Source organism: Somniosus microcephalus, chromosome 1 (assembly GCF_052327205.1).
Source record: "Somniosus microcephalus isolate GS21.2 chromosome 1, FLI_Smic_1.0, whole genome shotgun sequence".
Classification (NCBI taxonomy): Eukaryota; Metazoa; Chordata; class Chondrichthyes; order Squaliformes; family Somniosidae; genus Somniosus; species Somniosus microcephalus.
Genome location: NC_140987.1, coordinates 152,024,073 through 152,040,971, shown reverse-complemented (window position 1 = coordinate 152,040,971; position 16,899 = coordinate 152,024,073). Strand labels below are relative to the sequence as shown.

At 45.9% G+C, this 16,899-nt stretch overlaps 1 protein-coding gene across 2 annotated transcripts in view; it reads left to right on the top strand.

Annotated features, from left to right (window-relative positions):
- Positions 1-15,110, top strand: part of LOC147124416 (zinc finger protein 475-like) — a 122,686-nt gene extending 107,576 nt beyond the window's left edge. For both annotated transcript variants that reach the window (XM_085986881.1, XM_085986871.1), the window contains 2 exons: positions 4,610-4,790; positions 14,861-15,110. In XM_085986881.1, coding sequence (XP_085843007.1) covers positions 4,610-4,790; positions 14,861-15,012 — 333 coding nt within the window. In that variant the 3' untranslated portion in view covers positions 15,013-15,110. The remainder of the gene's footprint in view (positions 1-4,609; positions 4,791-14,860) is intronic.
- The last annotated feature ends 1,789 nt before the right edge of the window (positions 15,111-16,899 follow it).

The following is a 16,899-nucleotide window of genomic DNA, read 5'->3' as shown; positions in this document are numbered from 1 at the left end:
CAGGCCTGAGGCGCTTCCTTCCCCCACTCTCTCTCCAGGCTAATCCCGAACTAAATCCACCAGTCTCTCTCTTCTCTTCCCCCCTCCGTCATCTCTCTTCTCCCCCAGTCTCTCTCTTCTCCCCCAGTCTCTCTCTCTCTCTTCCAACAACAACATGCCCTCAACATGCCCTCAAAAAACCCTCGGCACCGCCAGGCACTCCAGCTAGTATATATAAAAGGATCGATCTGTCTGTCTGTCTGTCCTTCCGTCTGTCTGTCTGTCCGGCTATACGTGCATTACATCCAAAGAAAGCTTACGATTCCAGAACGGTCATAAGCGTATTTACTTTTCGGTCGGACAAAAATTGTGCCCACGGTATCCAAAAAATGTTCAAAATTCCGCTCATTAGCTGCTCATTATTCAAAATTCCGCTCATTATCCGCTCATTAGCATCGAGTGATGTCAAGGTCGACCAATCGTACAGTCGAGCGACCCGACGGTCGACCAATCGCTGCGTCGTGGGGGCGGGTTCGTCGCGCGTGCGGGCGGGCCGTCCTAGAGTCGAGCGACAGGACGATTGACCAATCCTACACTTCAGTGACCTGACGGTTGACCAATCGGTGCGTGTGTGGGCGGGCCTAACCATTCTGAACCGAGGTGAGTGTCCGCCATCTTGATTCCAAACTCTTTGTTTCTTTTTCCCGCTTTCTGCGTGTTTCTTTTAAATCTACATTTCCAGCAAAAAAAAAGTTGCTTTTAAAACACAAATTCTTTTCAAAAAAAGTTAATTAATTTGTACATCTTTTCTCTAACCTCTATAATTTTCCTACCTTTCACCGTTTTTGCAGGTTCAAAATTCCGCTCATTATCCGCTCATTAGCATCGAGTGGGGGCGGGCCATCCTAGTGCTGAGTGATGTGATGATTGACCAATCCTACAGTTCAGTGACCTGACGGTTGACCAATCGGTGCGTGTGTGGGCGGGCCTTATCATTCTGAACTGAGGTGAGTGTCAGCCATCTTGATTCGTAAGTTAATTTTTATTCCCACTTTCTGCGTGTTTCTTTTCAAATCTAGATTTCCAGCAAAAAAAAAAGTTCCTTTTAAAACATAAATTGTTTTTAAAAAAAGTTAATTATTTTGTAAATCTTTTCTCTAACCTCTATAATTTTCCTACCTTTCACCGTTTTTGCAGGCCTGGAAGCCTGGGCCTCTATTGCCCAGCCACGCCCGAGCTAGGCACCGCCCCTCCCGCTGGGCCCGCCCGCAGTCGCCGCCATCTTGGTAAAGGCTGGCGGCGCGGGACTGGGTCGAGCGAAGCCATCGCCGCCATTTTGGTAAAGGCTGGCGGGGCGGGAGGGAGCCTAGCGGGAGGTGAGTTGCGGTCACCGCGGGGCTCGGGCTCAGCTGATTGGGCGCTCATCAGGGGTCGGCCTGCAACACATCGACCGGAGGAGCGGCGGTTCTCTCTCCTTCCCCCCCCGCGGCTCGGGCGGGAGGCCGGTGCTCGGGAGGGCGGGGCTCAGGAGGCCGCTGCTCGGGAGAACGGGGGGGGTAGAGTTACCCCGGCAACCGGGTCCGGCCCTCTCTTACAGCCTCAGCCACAATCGGTGGTCTTGAAGCCGGGGCTCGGGAGGGCGTGGGGCGGGGCTCGGGAGGCGGGGCTCGGGCTGACCGGGGCACTGCGCTCGGCTGGGCCATGTCAGTGCGTGGGGCGGCACGGAGCTCCGCGGAGCCATCGCCGGCAGAGGGGAGAGGGTCTGCTGGCTCCCCCCCTCCCTTTCTACCCCCCTCCCTTACTCCCTCCCCCCCTCCCCCCTCCTTCCCCCACCACACCCTTCCCACGCCCCCCTTTCCCCCCCACACACCCCCTCCCTCCACCCCCTCCACCCCCCTTCCCCTCCCCCTTCCCCTCCCCCCTCCCCCTCCACCCCCTTCCCCTCCCTCCCCTCCCACCTCTCTCCCCCCTCCCCCTCCCTCTCCCCCCTCCCCATACCCCCTTCCCCCCAGTCGCTCTCTCTCTTACCCCCCAGTCGCTCTCTCTCTTACCCCCAGTCGCTCTCTCTCTCACCCCCAGTCACTCTCTCTCTTCCCCCCACTCGCTCTCTCTCTTCCCCCCACTCGCTCTCTCTCTTCCCCCCACTCGCTCTCTCTCTTCCCCCCACTCGCTCTCTCTCTTCCCCCCACTCGCTCTCTCTCTTCCCCCCAGTCGCTCTCTCTCTTCCCCCCAGTCGCTCTCTCTCTTCCCCCCAGTCGCTCTCTCTCTTCCCCCCGTCGCTCTCTCTCTTCCCCCCAGTCGCTCTCTCTCTTCCCCCCAGTCGCTCTCTCTCTTCCCCCCAGTCGCTCTCTCTCTTCCCCCCAGTCGCTCTCTCTCTTCCCCCCAGTCGCTCTCTCTCTTCCCCCCGTCACTCTCTCTCTTACCCCCAGTCGCTCTCTCTCTTCCCCCCAGTCGCTCTCTCTCTTCCCCCCAGTCGCTCTCTCTCTTCCCCCAGTCGCTCTCTCTCTTCCCCCCAGTCGCTCTCTCTCTTCCCCCCAGTCGCTCTCTCTCTTCCCCCCAGTCGCTCTCTCTCTTCCCCCCAGTCGCTCTCTCTCTTCCCCCCAGTCGCTCTCTCTCTTCCCCCCAGTCGCTCTCTCTCTTCCCCCCGTCACTCTCTCTCTTACCCCCAGTCGCTCTCTCTCTTCCCCCCAGTCGCTCTCTCTGCCCCCCAGTCGCGCTCTCTCTTCCCCCCAGTCGCGCTCTCTCTTCCCCCCCAGTCGCGCTCTCTCTCTCTCTTCCAACAACAACATGCCCTCAAAAAAGCCTCGGCGCAGCCGGGCACTCCAGCTAGTATATATAAAACAGTATGGCCTAGAAATTGGGTTGGGGCGCAAAGTGGCGCAAAAGTCGCCTGAGCGCAGGATTTAGCGCAGCGATCGGAGTAATACCGATCGCCAGAAATTCAGTTTCAGTGCTGCTCGAGGGACACGGGGCGAGGCTCGAGGCGCTCCGCGTCCCTCTTAGGGCGCTGAAACTGATTATCGCAGCGCAACGTGCCGCAGCGCCACACGCTGCGGCACGGCACGCTGCGGTACTGCAGGCCTTCCTCCCACTGTTAAGGGGGAGGTGCCTGCAACAGCGCGATCCCCGCTCGCGAGTGCTGGCAAATGAGCCCGGCACCAAGGAGAAGTGCCGGGCTCGCGGGAAACAGCCGGCAATGCCGCGGGGTGGGGGGTTAGGAGGCCGGGGACGGAGATGCTGGCAGGTGGCCGCCGAAAAAGCGGCCGCCCTACACCTCCACCTTAACTTGCGCCGCTGCCGGCACAGTAAGGCCCCGTGAACCGGGCGCGGGTAGCGAACGGCGCAATTGCGCCGTTCGCTACCAAATATCGCGAACGGTGCACAAATGGGGCGCTGCGCACACTGATGACGTCATCGGTGGCGGCGCAGCGCAAATGCCTAACGCCACCATTAGCGCCCCTACTGAATATCGCGGGAGATGCAGCCAGTGGCGCTACAGCCACTGACTGCCTCTTTAGGTGCTTACAGGTGGCGCTACTCACCCAATTTCTCCCCCTATGTCTGTCTGTCTGTCTCTCTGTCTGTCCGGCTATACAATCAAAAGTTATAGAGCGTCCGTACACATATGTTATATCAAAAGAAAGCTCATCATTAGGGGACTCTTGTAGGCGTATTTACTTTTTGGTCGGACAAAAATTGTGCCGACGGTATCCAAAAAACGTTCAAAATTCCGCTCATTATCCGCTCATTAGCATCAAGTGGGGGCGGGTTCATTGTGTGTGCGGGCGGGCCATCCTAGTGCTGAGTGAGGTCAGTGATGTATCTGGATGGGCAGTGATAATATGAGTGAGGTCAGTGATGTATCTGGATGGGTAGTGATAATATGAGTGAGGTCAGTGATGTATCTGGATGGGTAGTGATAATATGAGTGAGGTCAGTGATGTATCTGGATGGGTAGTGACAATATGAGTGAGGTCAGTGATGTATCTGGATGGGTAGTGATAATATGAGTGACGTCAGTGATGTATCTGGATGGGTAGTGACAGTATGAGTGAGGTCAGTGATGTATCTGGATCGGTAGTGACAGTAGGAGTGAGGTCAGTGATGTATCTGGATGGGTAGTGACAGTATGAGTGAGGTCAGTGATAAACCTGGATGGGTAGTTACAGTAGGAGTGAGGTCAGTGATAAACCTGGATGGGTGTTTGTCCTCCTCTGTGGCTAAAAACCTGGAAACTAGGAGAAAAATTAGAATCAACTTACCGTAAATGAAGACTCCAACTTTGGCCTTGCAGCCCCCCCCTTAACACCTATGTCATCTGTGGGAGAGTAATACATTGCGTCTAATGTGTCCCTACCACAACATTGACGAGTCCCCCTAAATACACAATTGGATCTGTTAATTAGTCCATCCGGTGATCTGAGCACATTCACACTCTAGCTTGGTTTTTGCCTTCTGGCAGTTTTGTTTAGATTGTGACATGTATGCAAGTATAGTACAGCCCTCTCAACATTGCTACCCAGTCTAGCTCAATTCTAGGCTAGTATTCTAAAATGCCTTATAACTAGTGCATTATGCAGTACCTTTTAGTGTTAGAATTAAATGACTAAAACTTAACAATTGTCTCTAGCCACCAGCAAGTAGACGCCCACGAACAATTATATGCTACCTTTGTGGCCGAGAGTATGGAACCACATCTATAAGTATCCATGAGCCCCAGTGTTTGAAAAAATGGCACATTGAAAATGATAAGCTTCCAAGGCATCTCAGGAGGCCTGAACCCAGGAAACCCGAAGTCAGGTCTATCATGGGTAGGTGCATATTAGATGTTTAATGTTGCTGTTGTAGCAAAATTGTAAAGATTCACTATTTTAGATTTGATTCTGGGTAGTTTGTTTCAAGAAGTCGCTCTACATTATAAAAATGGTACATCTTGCATGCACATCCTGCCTGTTACACTTCTGCCATTACACTTCCTGTATCACATTTTGCTGCATTAGGCAGATTTCTATATCATATTTATATTGGTTCATTTATATTTTCCTACCTCAAGTCAAATTTTTCCACCTGATTGGCTACATGCAAATTTATTAATTGTAAATTTATTTAAGAGCTGAAGGCAAATGAAGTAAACCAATTTATTTGACCAAAATACTTCTTGAAAATGTTTTTGTCGCAATTTTTTCCCTCAACCGGCCAACTATAGGCTCAAAGTTTTAAAACCTTTTTGAGGTAAGATTTGCAAGGAAAACCATTTTCAAGTGCTTATTTTTACTTAAGGGAGCATTACATCTTGCATCTATTTAGCTGTACGTCTGCTACTTTGTCTAAGTATCCTGCAGCTTGTCGCATGGTTCCATTTACAAAAAGCTTTACAAGAATAAAAAGATTAGCTGGCCTTCCCCATTTTATCATTACATTGTGGTCCAGTATATTATTTAATTCTTTAGCTATTTCATGCTGCATATTTCCATAGTTCATGTACTCATCCATTCATAAGTGCTGAACCCATATCCTTATATGGTAAGTCTTTGGAATGGCAGCCTCAATCGTTTTTTTTCTCTTAAAGCACACTATATTTGCCAGCTGTGGCTGTAACAGCAGAATTTTCTAATCATATTGGCTATACTTTGGTTGTTGTGTAACCTGCTGACTCACAAGTCTGTCCCTCACTAGCCACAAACACATTGATGGTGCAATCAGAAAATGTGCTTTTCTGCTGTATTGTCTCTGATTCCTAGGCTCCCAACAGGTGTTTCAGCAGCCAAAGCTGCTTTTAACTCAGTTATTGAGGCTGTTAAGGTACTTAATAGCATATGTGTCTAACAGTCTCCACACTGATTAGTTTATTTTTTGCTGCTAACATGAATGGCATAGAGAGTTAAATATCACTCAGTGGAAGGCTCGAGCCACATCTGTGCTGAGCCGGCAGCCGCTAATTATTTCCCTTATTAGCAGCATTTCTGGCAACAACTCCAAAAGCAGAGGAATTAGCTTCAGATGTTAGTACCTTTGAAGTTTTGAATTCCAGTGCAACCAGTAGAAGATCAAAATCAGCTGACAGAGAACCAACATCACAGATGTTGAAAACTGAGATCACAAGCAGTGGGAGACACAGTTATGGAGAACAGGCTTTATTGTTGGAAGAAGACCTGATTCACAACAAGCAAACCAACCAACAAGAATATAATGGTTAATGCTTTTTAAGCCCAGTAAATGATTGCTGAAGCCATGGTACTTGTACAAACTATGAAGGTTTATTACATTCTTTATCAAAATCAAATATAAACATATTCCACCACAAATCAATTTACATCTACATACACATTCAATGAAGTAATCCATTCAGCAACTTATCACCAAGGTTACAATCTGCCACTAACAGCAAACATGGTAACTCTTGCTAACACACCTTCTCCTCCCTCACTAATTTCACCATCCACACTGACAAATTCACTCTGTAACAGAGTTGTTTGTATTCACGGATCCAAAACACACTGCACATCAATATCTATAAAACAAAATGTACTTGACAGTAACACAAAGAGTGCTTTGATCCTCATCCTTCTATTAATCATGTTGGTAATACACAGAAATTGTGTTATCTTTTGATGTAAATTTAACTGTGTTTACAGCAGTTCTTCTGTATTACCATAAAACTAAATATATACCGAGAATGAAAATCAACACATAGACTAAATAATTTACATACACGGTCAAATGGAACCTGCTACACATGTACATCTATGCATTTTCAGCTCAACCCCTTCTCAGTTGGGATAATCAGTAAGATATAGTGTGGAATGCACTAAGGATTCAGTAGAATCCCAGAACTTTAGCTGTCATGAATAATGCACAACAGCTGGCACATATGACACTGATGCAGACCAGATCCAGCAGGCCAGGCCTATTCTGAACATTCCAGCAGTGGCCCGTAGAACAAGAAAAAAGAACCAGACATTACAGTAAGATAATTTTTAAAATGAACCCTATGGAGAGGATTCTCAGAATGGAGAGATTTAAATAGCTGATACTCTACAACAGTTTCTACTATGGGTACAGATTTTATTTGACAACAGATTCAGTCAGGGTATAAAAAGTTTTGCTGTGGGACACATTTAACACAATGTTTGCACAGAATGTAATGCTTTTCTTCTATTTTGATCTGGGCCTCAGTCCTTAGGGCCTCTATGCTTGGGGCCTCCACTGTAATTGGCCTGCAACTGCCGCACGTTTCAGGGTGGACTGTAATGCTGAGAAGCCATCCATCATGGTGCCACAGATGTATTTAGTAGACTTTTCCAATTGGCTTGATATCAGTTGCACAATCTCAGATATCACCCCCAGTAGGATTAAGATCAAAGCACTCTTTGTGTTACTGTCAAGTACATTTCATTTTAGAGATACTAATTTGCAGTATGTTTTGGATCCATATGCGTAATGTTCTCGAAGCATCCTTTTAAGCATCCAGGACCCATGAGATCTGAATCTCAAGATTCTTCAGTCCAGGCTGATATCTCTTCATCCTTCAGTCGACAATGTTTGCCTCCTCATCTTCTACCGCAGCTCCTGCTGGCTAGTCTGTGCATCATCCTGTGCACTCCCCACTGGCTCATTGTTTAATGCACCTAATTGATATCTCTGGACTGGTGCTTTGCAAGGAAAGAGTGAATTATGTCATGTGTGATGCAGTGCTGGCAGTACCAGAAACAGATTGGCCTGACAACTCTTGTTCCTCTTTTGCTTCTTCTTGCTGTATGGCACCTAGAGGAGGAGAAGAAGCAGGATTAGAATTGGTTACTGAGAAGCACAGTTCACTTCAAATTTTCAGAAGAAGGAGTCACATCAGCATTTCATGACATAGTTTGCTGGCAGGCCACATGTGATCCAATAGCATGGGGAGCAAGAGAAGCAGCATGTCATCATGAACCTGCAGCTGGAACCTACCTTCCAACTTCCCATGTAACCCCTTTTCATGTCTGCCCTGCCAGCAAGTTGCACCACGTTGGGGCAGGTGGGTGCCCTAGATGTGCCCCGAGTGGCACGAGCACCCAACATAAGAACATAAGAAATAGGAGCAGGAGTAGGCCAATCGGCCCCTCGAGCCTGCTCCGCCATTCAATAAGATCATGGCTGATCTGATCCTAACCGCCAATCTACTATCACAGAACCATCTCCTGAATCTAACAGAATTAGACACACGAAATAGGAGCAGGATCAGGCTACACGGCCCCTGGGCCCGCTCCGCTACCCACAGGGCCATGTCCGATCCGAACCTAGACTCATGTCCAAATTCCTGCCCGCTCCCCGTAACCCTTAATTCCCTTTACTTCTAGGAAACTGTCTATTTCTGTTTTAAATTTATGTAATGATGTAGCTTCTACAGTTTTTTGGGGCAGCATATTCCATGGACCTACCACCCTCTGAGTGAAGTAGTTCCTCCTCATCTCAGTTTTGAAAGAGCAGCCCCTTATTCTAAGACTATGCCCCCTAGTTCTAGTTTCACCCATCATCGGGAACATCCTCCCCGCATCCACCCAATCCAACCCCATCACAATCTTATATGTTTCAATAAGATCGCCTCTCATTCTTCTGAACTCCAATGAGTAGAGTCCCAATGTACTCAACCTCTCCTCATATGTCCATCCCCTCATCCCCGGGATTAACCGAGTGAACCTTCTTTGTACTGACTCAAGAGCAAGTATGTCTTCTTAAGTATGGACACCAAAACTGTATGCAGTATTCCAGGTGCGGTCTCACCAATACCTTGTACAACTGAAGCAATACCTCCCTATTTTTATATTCTATCCCCCTAGCAATGAAAGCCAACATTCCATTGGTCTTCTTAATCACTTGCTGCACCTGCATACTAACCTTTTGAGTTTCGTGCACCAGGACCCCCAGATCCCTTTGTACTTCAGTACTTTCCAGTTTCTTGCCATTAAGATAATAACTTGCTCTACGATTTTTCCTGCCAAAGTACATAACCTCACACTTTCCAGTATTGTATTCCATCTGCCAAATCTCTGCCCACTTACTTAGCCTGTCTATGTCCCCTTGCAGGTTTTTTATGTCCTCCTCACTCACTACTTTCCCTCCCATCTTAGTATTATCTGCAAACTTTGATATGTTACACTCGGTCCCCTCCTCCAAATCGTTAATATAGATTGTAAAGAGTTGGGGACCCAGCACTGACCCCTGCGGAACACCACTAGTTACTGATTGCCAGTCTGAGAATGAACCATTTATCCCAACTCTCTGCCTTCTGTTAGATAGCCAATCCTCTATCCATGCCAGAATATTACCCCCAATCCCGTGATTTTTTATCTTAAGCAATAATCTTTTGTGTGGCACCTTGTCAAATGCCTTTTGCAAGTCTAAATACACTACGTCCACTGGTTCCCCTTTATCCACCCTATACGTTACTTCCTCAAAGAACTCCAGCAAATTTGTCAAACATGACTTCCCCTTCATAAAACCATGCTGACTTTGTCCTATTAAATTATGATTATCCAAATGTCCTGCTACTGTCTCCTTAATAATGGACTCCAAAATTTTACCTACCACAGATGTTAGGCTAACCAGTCTATAGTTTCCAGCCTTCTGTCTACTGCCCTTTTTAAATAAGGGTGTTACATTAGCAGTTTTCCAGTCTGCCGGGACCTTTGCTGAGTCCAGGGAGTTTTGGAAAATTATTACTAATGCATCCTCAATCCCTATCGCCACTTCCCTCAAGACCCTAGGATGTAAGCCACCAGGTCCAGGTGATTTATCCGCCTTGAGCCCCATTATTTTACCGAGTACCACTTCCTTAGTGATTTTGATCGTGTTTAGCTCCTCCCCCCCTATAGCCCCCTGTTTGTCCAGTATTGGGATATTCTTAGTGTCCTCTACTGTAAAGACTGATACAAAATATTCATTCAGTGTTTTTGCTATCTCCATATTTCCCACCATTAATTTCCCAGTCTCATCCTCTAAGGGACCAACATTTACTTTAGGCACCCTTTTTCTTTTTATATAACTATAAAAACTCTTACTATCTGTTTTTATATTTTTTGCTAATTTACTTTCATAATCTATCTTCCCTTTCTTAATCAATCTTTTTGTTATTTTTTGCTGTCTTTTAAAGTTTTCCCAATCCTCTATCCTCCCACTAGATTTGGCTACCTTATATGCCCTTGTTTTTAGTCGAATACGATCCTTAATTTCTTTACTTAGCCACGGATGGCTGTCTTTTCTTTTACACCCTTTTCTTCTCAGTGGAATATATATTTTTTGGAAGTTGTAAAATAACTCCTTAAATGTACACCACTGATCATGTATCGTCTTACCCTTTAATCTATTTTCCCAATCCACTCTACTCAATTCCACTCTCATACCTTCATAGTCTCCTTTATTCAAGCTTAGCACGCTTGTTTGAGATCCAACCTTCTCACCCTCTAATTGAACATGGAATTCAACCATGTTATGGTCACTCATTCCAAGGGGATCCTTCACTAGGACATTTTTAATTAATCCTGTCTCATTACACAGGACCAGATCTAAGGTTGCTTGCCCCCTGGTCGGTTCAGTTACATACTGCTCAAGAAACCCATCCCTAATACACTCAATGAACTCATCCTCAAGGCAGCCCTGCCCAATTTGATTTGTCCAATTAATATGATAGTTAAAATCCCCCATAATTATAGATGTTCCCTTATTACAAGCCTCAACTATTTCCTGATTGATACTCCGTCCAATAGAGTTGCAACTGTTCGGAGGCCTATAGACTACGCCCACTAGTGTTTTTTCCCCCTTATTATACCTTATCTCTACCCAAACTGTTTCATTATCCTGATCTTTTGACCCAATATCATTTCTCTGTATTACAGTGATTCCTTCCTTTATTAACATAGCCACCCCACCTCCCCTTCCTTCCTGCCTGTCCTTCCTGATTGTTAAATAACCTGGTATGTTTAATTCCCAGGCATTGTCACCCTGCAGCCATGTTTCTGTAATGGCCACAAGATCATACCCATATGTAGTTATTTGTGCCATTAACTCGTCTATTTTGTTACGAATGCTACGTGCATTCAGATAGAGAACTTTCAAATATGTTTTGTGACACTTAGTTACTGCTTTTGCCCTTTTTATTACTTTACCTTTTACTCCATACCTTCTGCCCCTTCCTGACACGCTCTGGTTTTTAATTTCCCCACTGCTACCTAACTCTATGACCTTCTCTGTTGTCATTTTTATTATTTGCTCTCTAGGAACCTCCCCCCCACTAGTTAGTTTAAAGCCCTCTCTACAGCCCTAGTTATATGATCCGCCAGGACTCTAGTCCCAGCACTGGCCAAGTGAAGCCCGTCCCAACGGAACAGCTCCCTCCTGCCCCAGTACTGGTGCCAGTGTCCCAGGAAGCAAAACCCATTTCTCCCACACCAGTCTTTGAGCCACGCATTTAACTCTCTAATTTTATTTGTCCTAGCCAAATTCGCTCGTCGCAGGTAATAATCCAGAGATTATTACCCTTGAGGTTCTGTTTTTTAATTTGACCCCTAGCTGCTCATACTCCTTTAACAGAACCGGCTTCCTAGTCCTACCTACATCGTTTGTACCAACGTGGACCACGACAACTGGGACCTCCCCGTATCTCACCAAAGCTTCCTCTTCATAGGGGTGAGGACAGAGGTTGGGGAGACTACTAACAGTGGCCAATTTCTCTCTGGTGTTATGGGCTGTGTGATAAAAATGATAACTTCCGGGAAGTTATGTCATCACTTCCTGTGAACTATGAACTATGAACTGTGTACATACCTCACTTCCTGTCATATGTCACTTCCTGTTGGACTGGTATAAATACTGGTCTGTTCAGTATTGTAAGAGGCTTCTACCAGAGGCATGGTAAAGACCTCTCTTGTGTATATAGTGTGTTTATAAGTTACTTAAAGCTTACTTTAAAGTTACTTGATGGTAAGTCTCCTTTTTCTTACATCAGGCTGTCTTTGCTAAGAAGAATAGAAAAAATTACAATGACCTCCTCTGTAGCTGAACCCAGGTATCAGCAGGTGGACCATAATAGTGGTGATGACAGAATGAATGAAACAAGCAATTACATATCATGGGGCTGAAGATCTGCCCAGGAACCCTGCCGCTGACTTTGGCAATGTTTGCACAGTCGGGAGAGGTCCCTTGTTTTTCAATTGAATGATGGGCTCTTGTGCCACTAGGGGCAACTACCTGCCTCAATATGTCGGAAAATCTGGTGCAACTTGCTGGTTCTGGGAGTTGCTGGGTTTCAAACCTTTCGAAAGAATGTAGATACACCCTCAGTTGCTCCCTTTGTAAGAAGGGCACTTTAGAATAATTTTTGAAAGAATCTCAATTTTTCTTTGGGGATCTAAACTATGAATCCAAGCTGGATCACTAGGTGAGGCCCACTTCTGTCATTTGGTAGCATAGTGGCCTCACTCAGCATAATGCTACCAATCCTATGCCAGGTCCCACAAACACAGAGATGCAGGAACTCCTGGTATTGGGAGTTCCCGCCCCGAGCCCCACCACCTTATACTGCTGACCTCGCAGGAAGAAGCTCCACACCTTACAAGACCCTTCAAAATCCCAACATAATGCTAGAGTGTGCCAAAGATCTGCAGATTTTCGACTCCCAAATCTGGTTTTAAGTGGAGTCCATGCATGTAAGGCTGTTAGGGAAGGAACACTTGCAGGTGAAAGCACTAAGTTACCTTCTGGACACTAATGGTAAACGCCAGAAGCACTTCAATACAGTAAGAAGAAGGTGGTTATAAGTGCTATGCATGCTTGCTACAGTGCATTCTTGGAAGGTGCGGTTGCTTGCTCTTTGGTTGCCTGAACAGATAAGGTCATTAAAATTCTTGTGGCACTGAGTTGCTGTCCATGTGGTTATTGAGGTAGTACTTACTGTTATAGCCACCCCATTTCATTGTACCTGGGCAGTAGATCCTCAGGATCTTCTCCTTGCCATACAAAGAGGCCTACCCTCCGTACCCTAATTAGACCCAGAAGCACTTCAATGGATGTGTCTGAAAATCAAGGGGTTTTGTGCCCTTCAGTTGACCTTTCAGACATTCTCGACTGATTTGGAAGCCTGCTTCCAATCCAAACAGTCTTCTGATGGTGCCTGGTCTTTTAAGCTGCTTTTGGCCTTCAAAGCCTGCAGCAGCACATGATTCCTGCCCACTGCCCCCACCCCATCTGTAGCAAGCTCCCAGTTGAAGGTGGGAATATAGGCCTAGCCACTTTGGAGTGTCTCTGCAAGTAACATTGTTTCATTAACTGTTGAAGCCCAGTTTGTTTTTAGTAGTGAGCACTATTCTACTTGTGCATTGAACATCTTGCATACTTTTATTACTCTTTACATTTTTGCCTTTTTGTTGAAGCCTTCAATTTGATAAGCCAGACTTTCCTGGAGTCCTGGCAGTTACTGTTGCAGGTGGCATTGCAGCTAACAAGATTGAGAGGATGGGAATCCCTTTGGCTGTTTCCATAGTGCTGCATAAATTAGATGAAAAGGACATGATACCTTCTGGTCCATTGATACCTCAGGATGCATATTTGCTGCTATGGACACCCAAAGACCTATCTTTACAGACCACGTTACTTCTACTTTCATAGGATATGGTAGTCTAGTGGTTATGGTACTAGACTAGTATCTTGGAGGTTGTGAGTTCAAATCCCACCATGGCAAATTGTGATATTTAATTTAATAGATCTGGCAATTTCTGGACGAGCTGCTAGATTGTCTTAAAAGCCAACTGGTTCACTAATGCCCTTTAGTAAAGGGAGCTTGCCACTCCTACCCAGTGTGATCTACAGATGCCTCCATTCTTACAGTATGTGATTGAGCATAGGGAAGAGCAATAAATGCTGTCAATGTAAACCACATCCTAGGAACAGATTTTTAAAAAATCTGTCTAGAGGCAGACACCGAGTTATGCCACCTGCAACATCTGATTCACAGATAACTTAAAGCCTCTTTCCATAACATGAGTGGGCAGAATAGTTCATGATGACAAATGAGAAAGAATACATTGCTAGTCAGAGGGCCAGGAGGTGTGACCTCATGACTGAACAACCTTGGGACCTGTAGCTCACTGTACTATTTGAAGAAGAGCAGGGAAGTTTTCCCAGCATCCTGGTCAACAGTTATCACTCAACCAGCACCACCAAAGACAGATTAATTGGCCGTTTATTTTATCGCTGTTTGACAATTAAATTATGGGGCATTCCCAATGGGAAAGCCATTGTACCATGTCTGAAATGGGGTGGAGGGGCGGGGGGGACAGAATAGCACCCCCTACCAAATGGCACAAAGGAAGATGAAAAAGTAGTAGGCAACAGCATAAAAACAAAAATCTCCAAAATCCATTGCGAAATAAGGATTCTGCATATCTTCAAAATATATCTGCTGGGTTCTTTAAATTCACTACCACCTTATTATCAGTGCCAGCAAACTTGGACATCCATTTTATTTGGCTGGGAACATGAGTGACCAATAGTGAGGCAGAAATGCCAGAAAATTAGATATATGATGTCACCACATTATTACCATCTCATTTCGGTAGAACTGCTCCCAAAATGAGCAAATGCTTCTACTGCTGAAAATGGATTGGATGACAAAGTGGATGGAGCTACAGTGGGGTGGGATCTTTGCCCACTTTCTGCTCCAGTCTTCCTGTTTTATGCCACCCAGACAGTCATCTTGGAGCAGAAAATGTAGGGAGATTTTATTTCTCTCATTAAAATTATTTGCTTAAGATGTTCACTGTTTGAGTATTTCCAGGATCTATTTTCCACAAAGCACTCTTATGTTTTTGTCTGAAATAAAAACTTAGATTCCTTTCCTTCAATTTTCCAGGTAAAGGTTCTTATGATGTAGATGCTTTAAATGAGGCAGCTTGGAGAAGTTCCCAGGACCAACTGGTGCCTTGTAACACGTGTGGGCGTACTTTCCTCCCAGATAGACTGATTGTCCACCAGCGTTCATGTAAACCAAAGTTCTCAAACTGATGAACAAAGCCAAACTGTTGTGGAATTAAATTTGACTGTAAAGAATAGTTCATAAGCTCCAGTAAAATAACAAAATGCAATAAAATAAAAATAACTGATTTTTTTGTTTGTGGCTTTTTTGCAGTAGTTATGGGTTATGTCACTGCCTGCTGTAAATGTAATGGAGTAACACACTTCAAAAATTAAATCCACTACTCAATTTATTGTTGCTTCGGAGATTGGGGCTGAAATTCCACAGCTGTTCCAGTGCACACCTGCAGCAACTTTGCCCAACCCAAACAAAGGCCACTGATGTGGAGAGGGCAGGACCAGGGCAGAGACTCCCTACACTGGGAGCTCCTGCATCCATGGCCTCTCATTTCAAGAGGCCAGTACTCTGAGAAGAAAGAGGAATACTGTTGCATGTAACATAGTTCTAAAGCATATCTCATGCAATGGCTTCTTCTCTTGCCCCTCACAATCACCTTGAGTCTGTCCAAGGCTCCAGCCTTACTCCTTTTTTCTCTGTGACACATTCGTAGGCTTGGTATACTGATAGCACCTGACTCTATCTCTCTGCTACCCCCCTACTGACCACCACTGTGCTACCCAACAGATTAGTTCTAGATAAGCAATTCAACACAGATGCAAGACTGAATCCATCTGTAACGGCTTCAGCGGCACTTCCCTCTGCTCGCCACCTGAGGGCGGTTTTTGAGGCTTCGGTGCGCTGCTGCCGTGCCTTTGGTCCCCTCTCCTCACCTGTTTCTCGAGTAATTGATCTCATCAGAGTAATCAGGCTAGTTAATAAAGTTGTTCGGTTTTGTCCCTGTTTTGTCTCTATGCCTCTGGCCTCACCTGTGTGTTGTTAAAGTATTTGTCTCCTGTCTCATTTGAATAATTATGTCACATGACCACTCTGGCCTGTATTTAAGCTTCCTGTTTCCTGTCCTCTTTGCTCAGTCCTGGGTTCGCCTGCCTGCAAGTAGCAGCTTTCTCGAGTCTCTGTGTTTTTGAGTCTCAAGTGAATCTCCTTTCGAGTGTTACCATGCCTCTGTGTTTTCGAGTATCAAGTGAAGCATCTTTCGAGTTCTACCCGGTCTCGAGTCTTTGGATAGGTTTTTTGCACTTGGGTCCTCTACCGAAACCCTAGCAAAACGGCCCCGTGAATGCACGGCCCCGTGACACCATCCTATTTGGCTTCCACTAAAAACTCTGCACATTATTACCACACTCCCTTCGTCTCCCTGGCAGCTCATTCAGACTGAGCAAACTATGTGTCCTTTTTGACTCTGGGCTGAGCTGCAAACCGTAGATCCTAGCCAACAACAAGATAGTCTATTTCTACCTTCCCAACATTGGATGCCTCTGCCCTCCCCACCCCCGCATGGCTGCTGACACACTTATCCATGCCTTTGTCACTTCCAGACTCAAAACTCTGCTGTCCATATCCTATCCTGCTCCCCATCACCCTTGTCCTTGTCAACCTTTATATCTCCTTTTCCTTTCCCCAGATGCATTTATTTCAAAGCACCTGCCATCATCTACATGTCAATCTGTGGCTTTGCCTCACCCTACTTCTGCCATTACCTTCAGCCCTATGTTCCTGCACGTGCCATCTGCCTTTTCTGATTCTGATCTCTTTTGCATTCTCTCTTTCTGCCAGTCCCCCTATAGCCACAGATCCTTCAGCTGTCTCAGCCCTGCCATCTGGAACACTTTCTAATTTTAATTTTAATTTCCAAACAATTACAATTTAGTACTGATCATTCAGACAGTCAACATTTTTAAATAGCCTTCCTACCTCCCTTCCTTCAAAAGCCTCATCAAAACCTATCTTTTTGATCAAGCTTCAGCCGCCTTCTTTAACCCTTTTCACATGAGTGCTCAGTGTCCAGTTATTTTCAG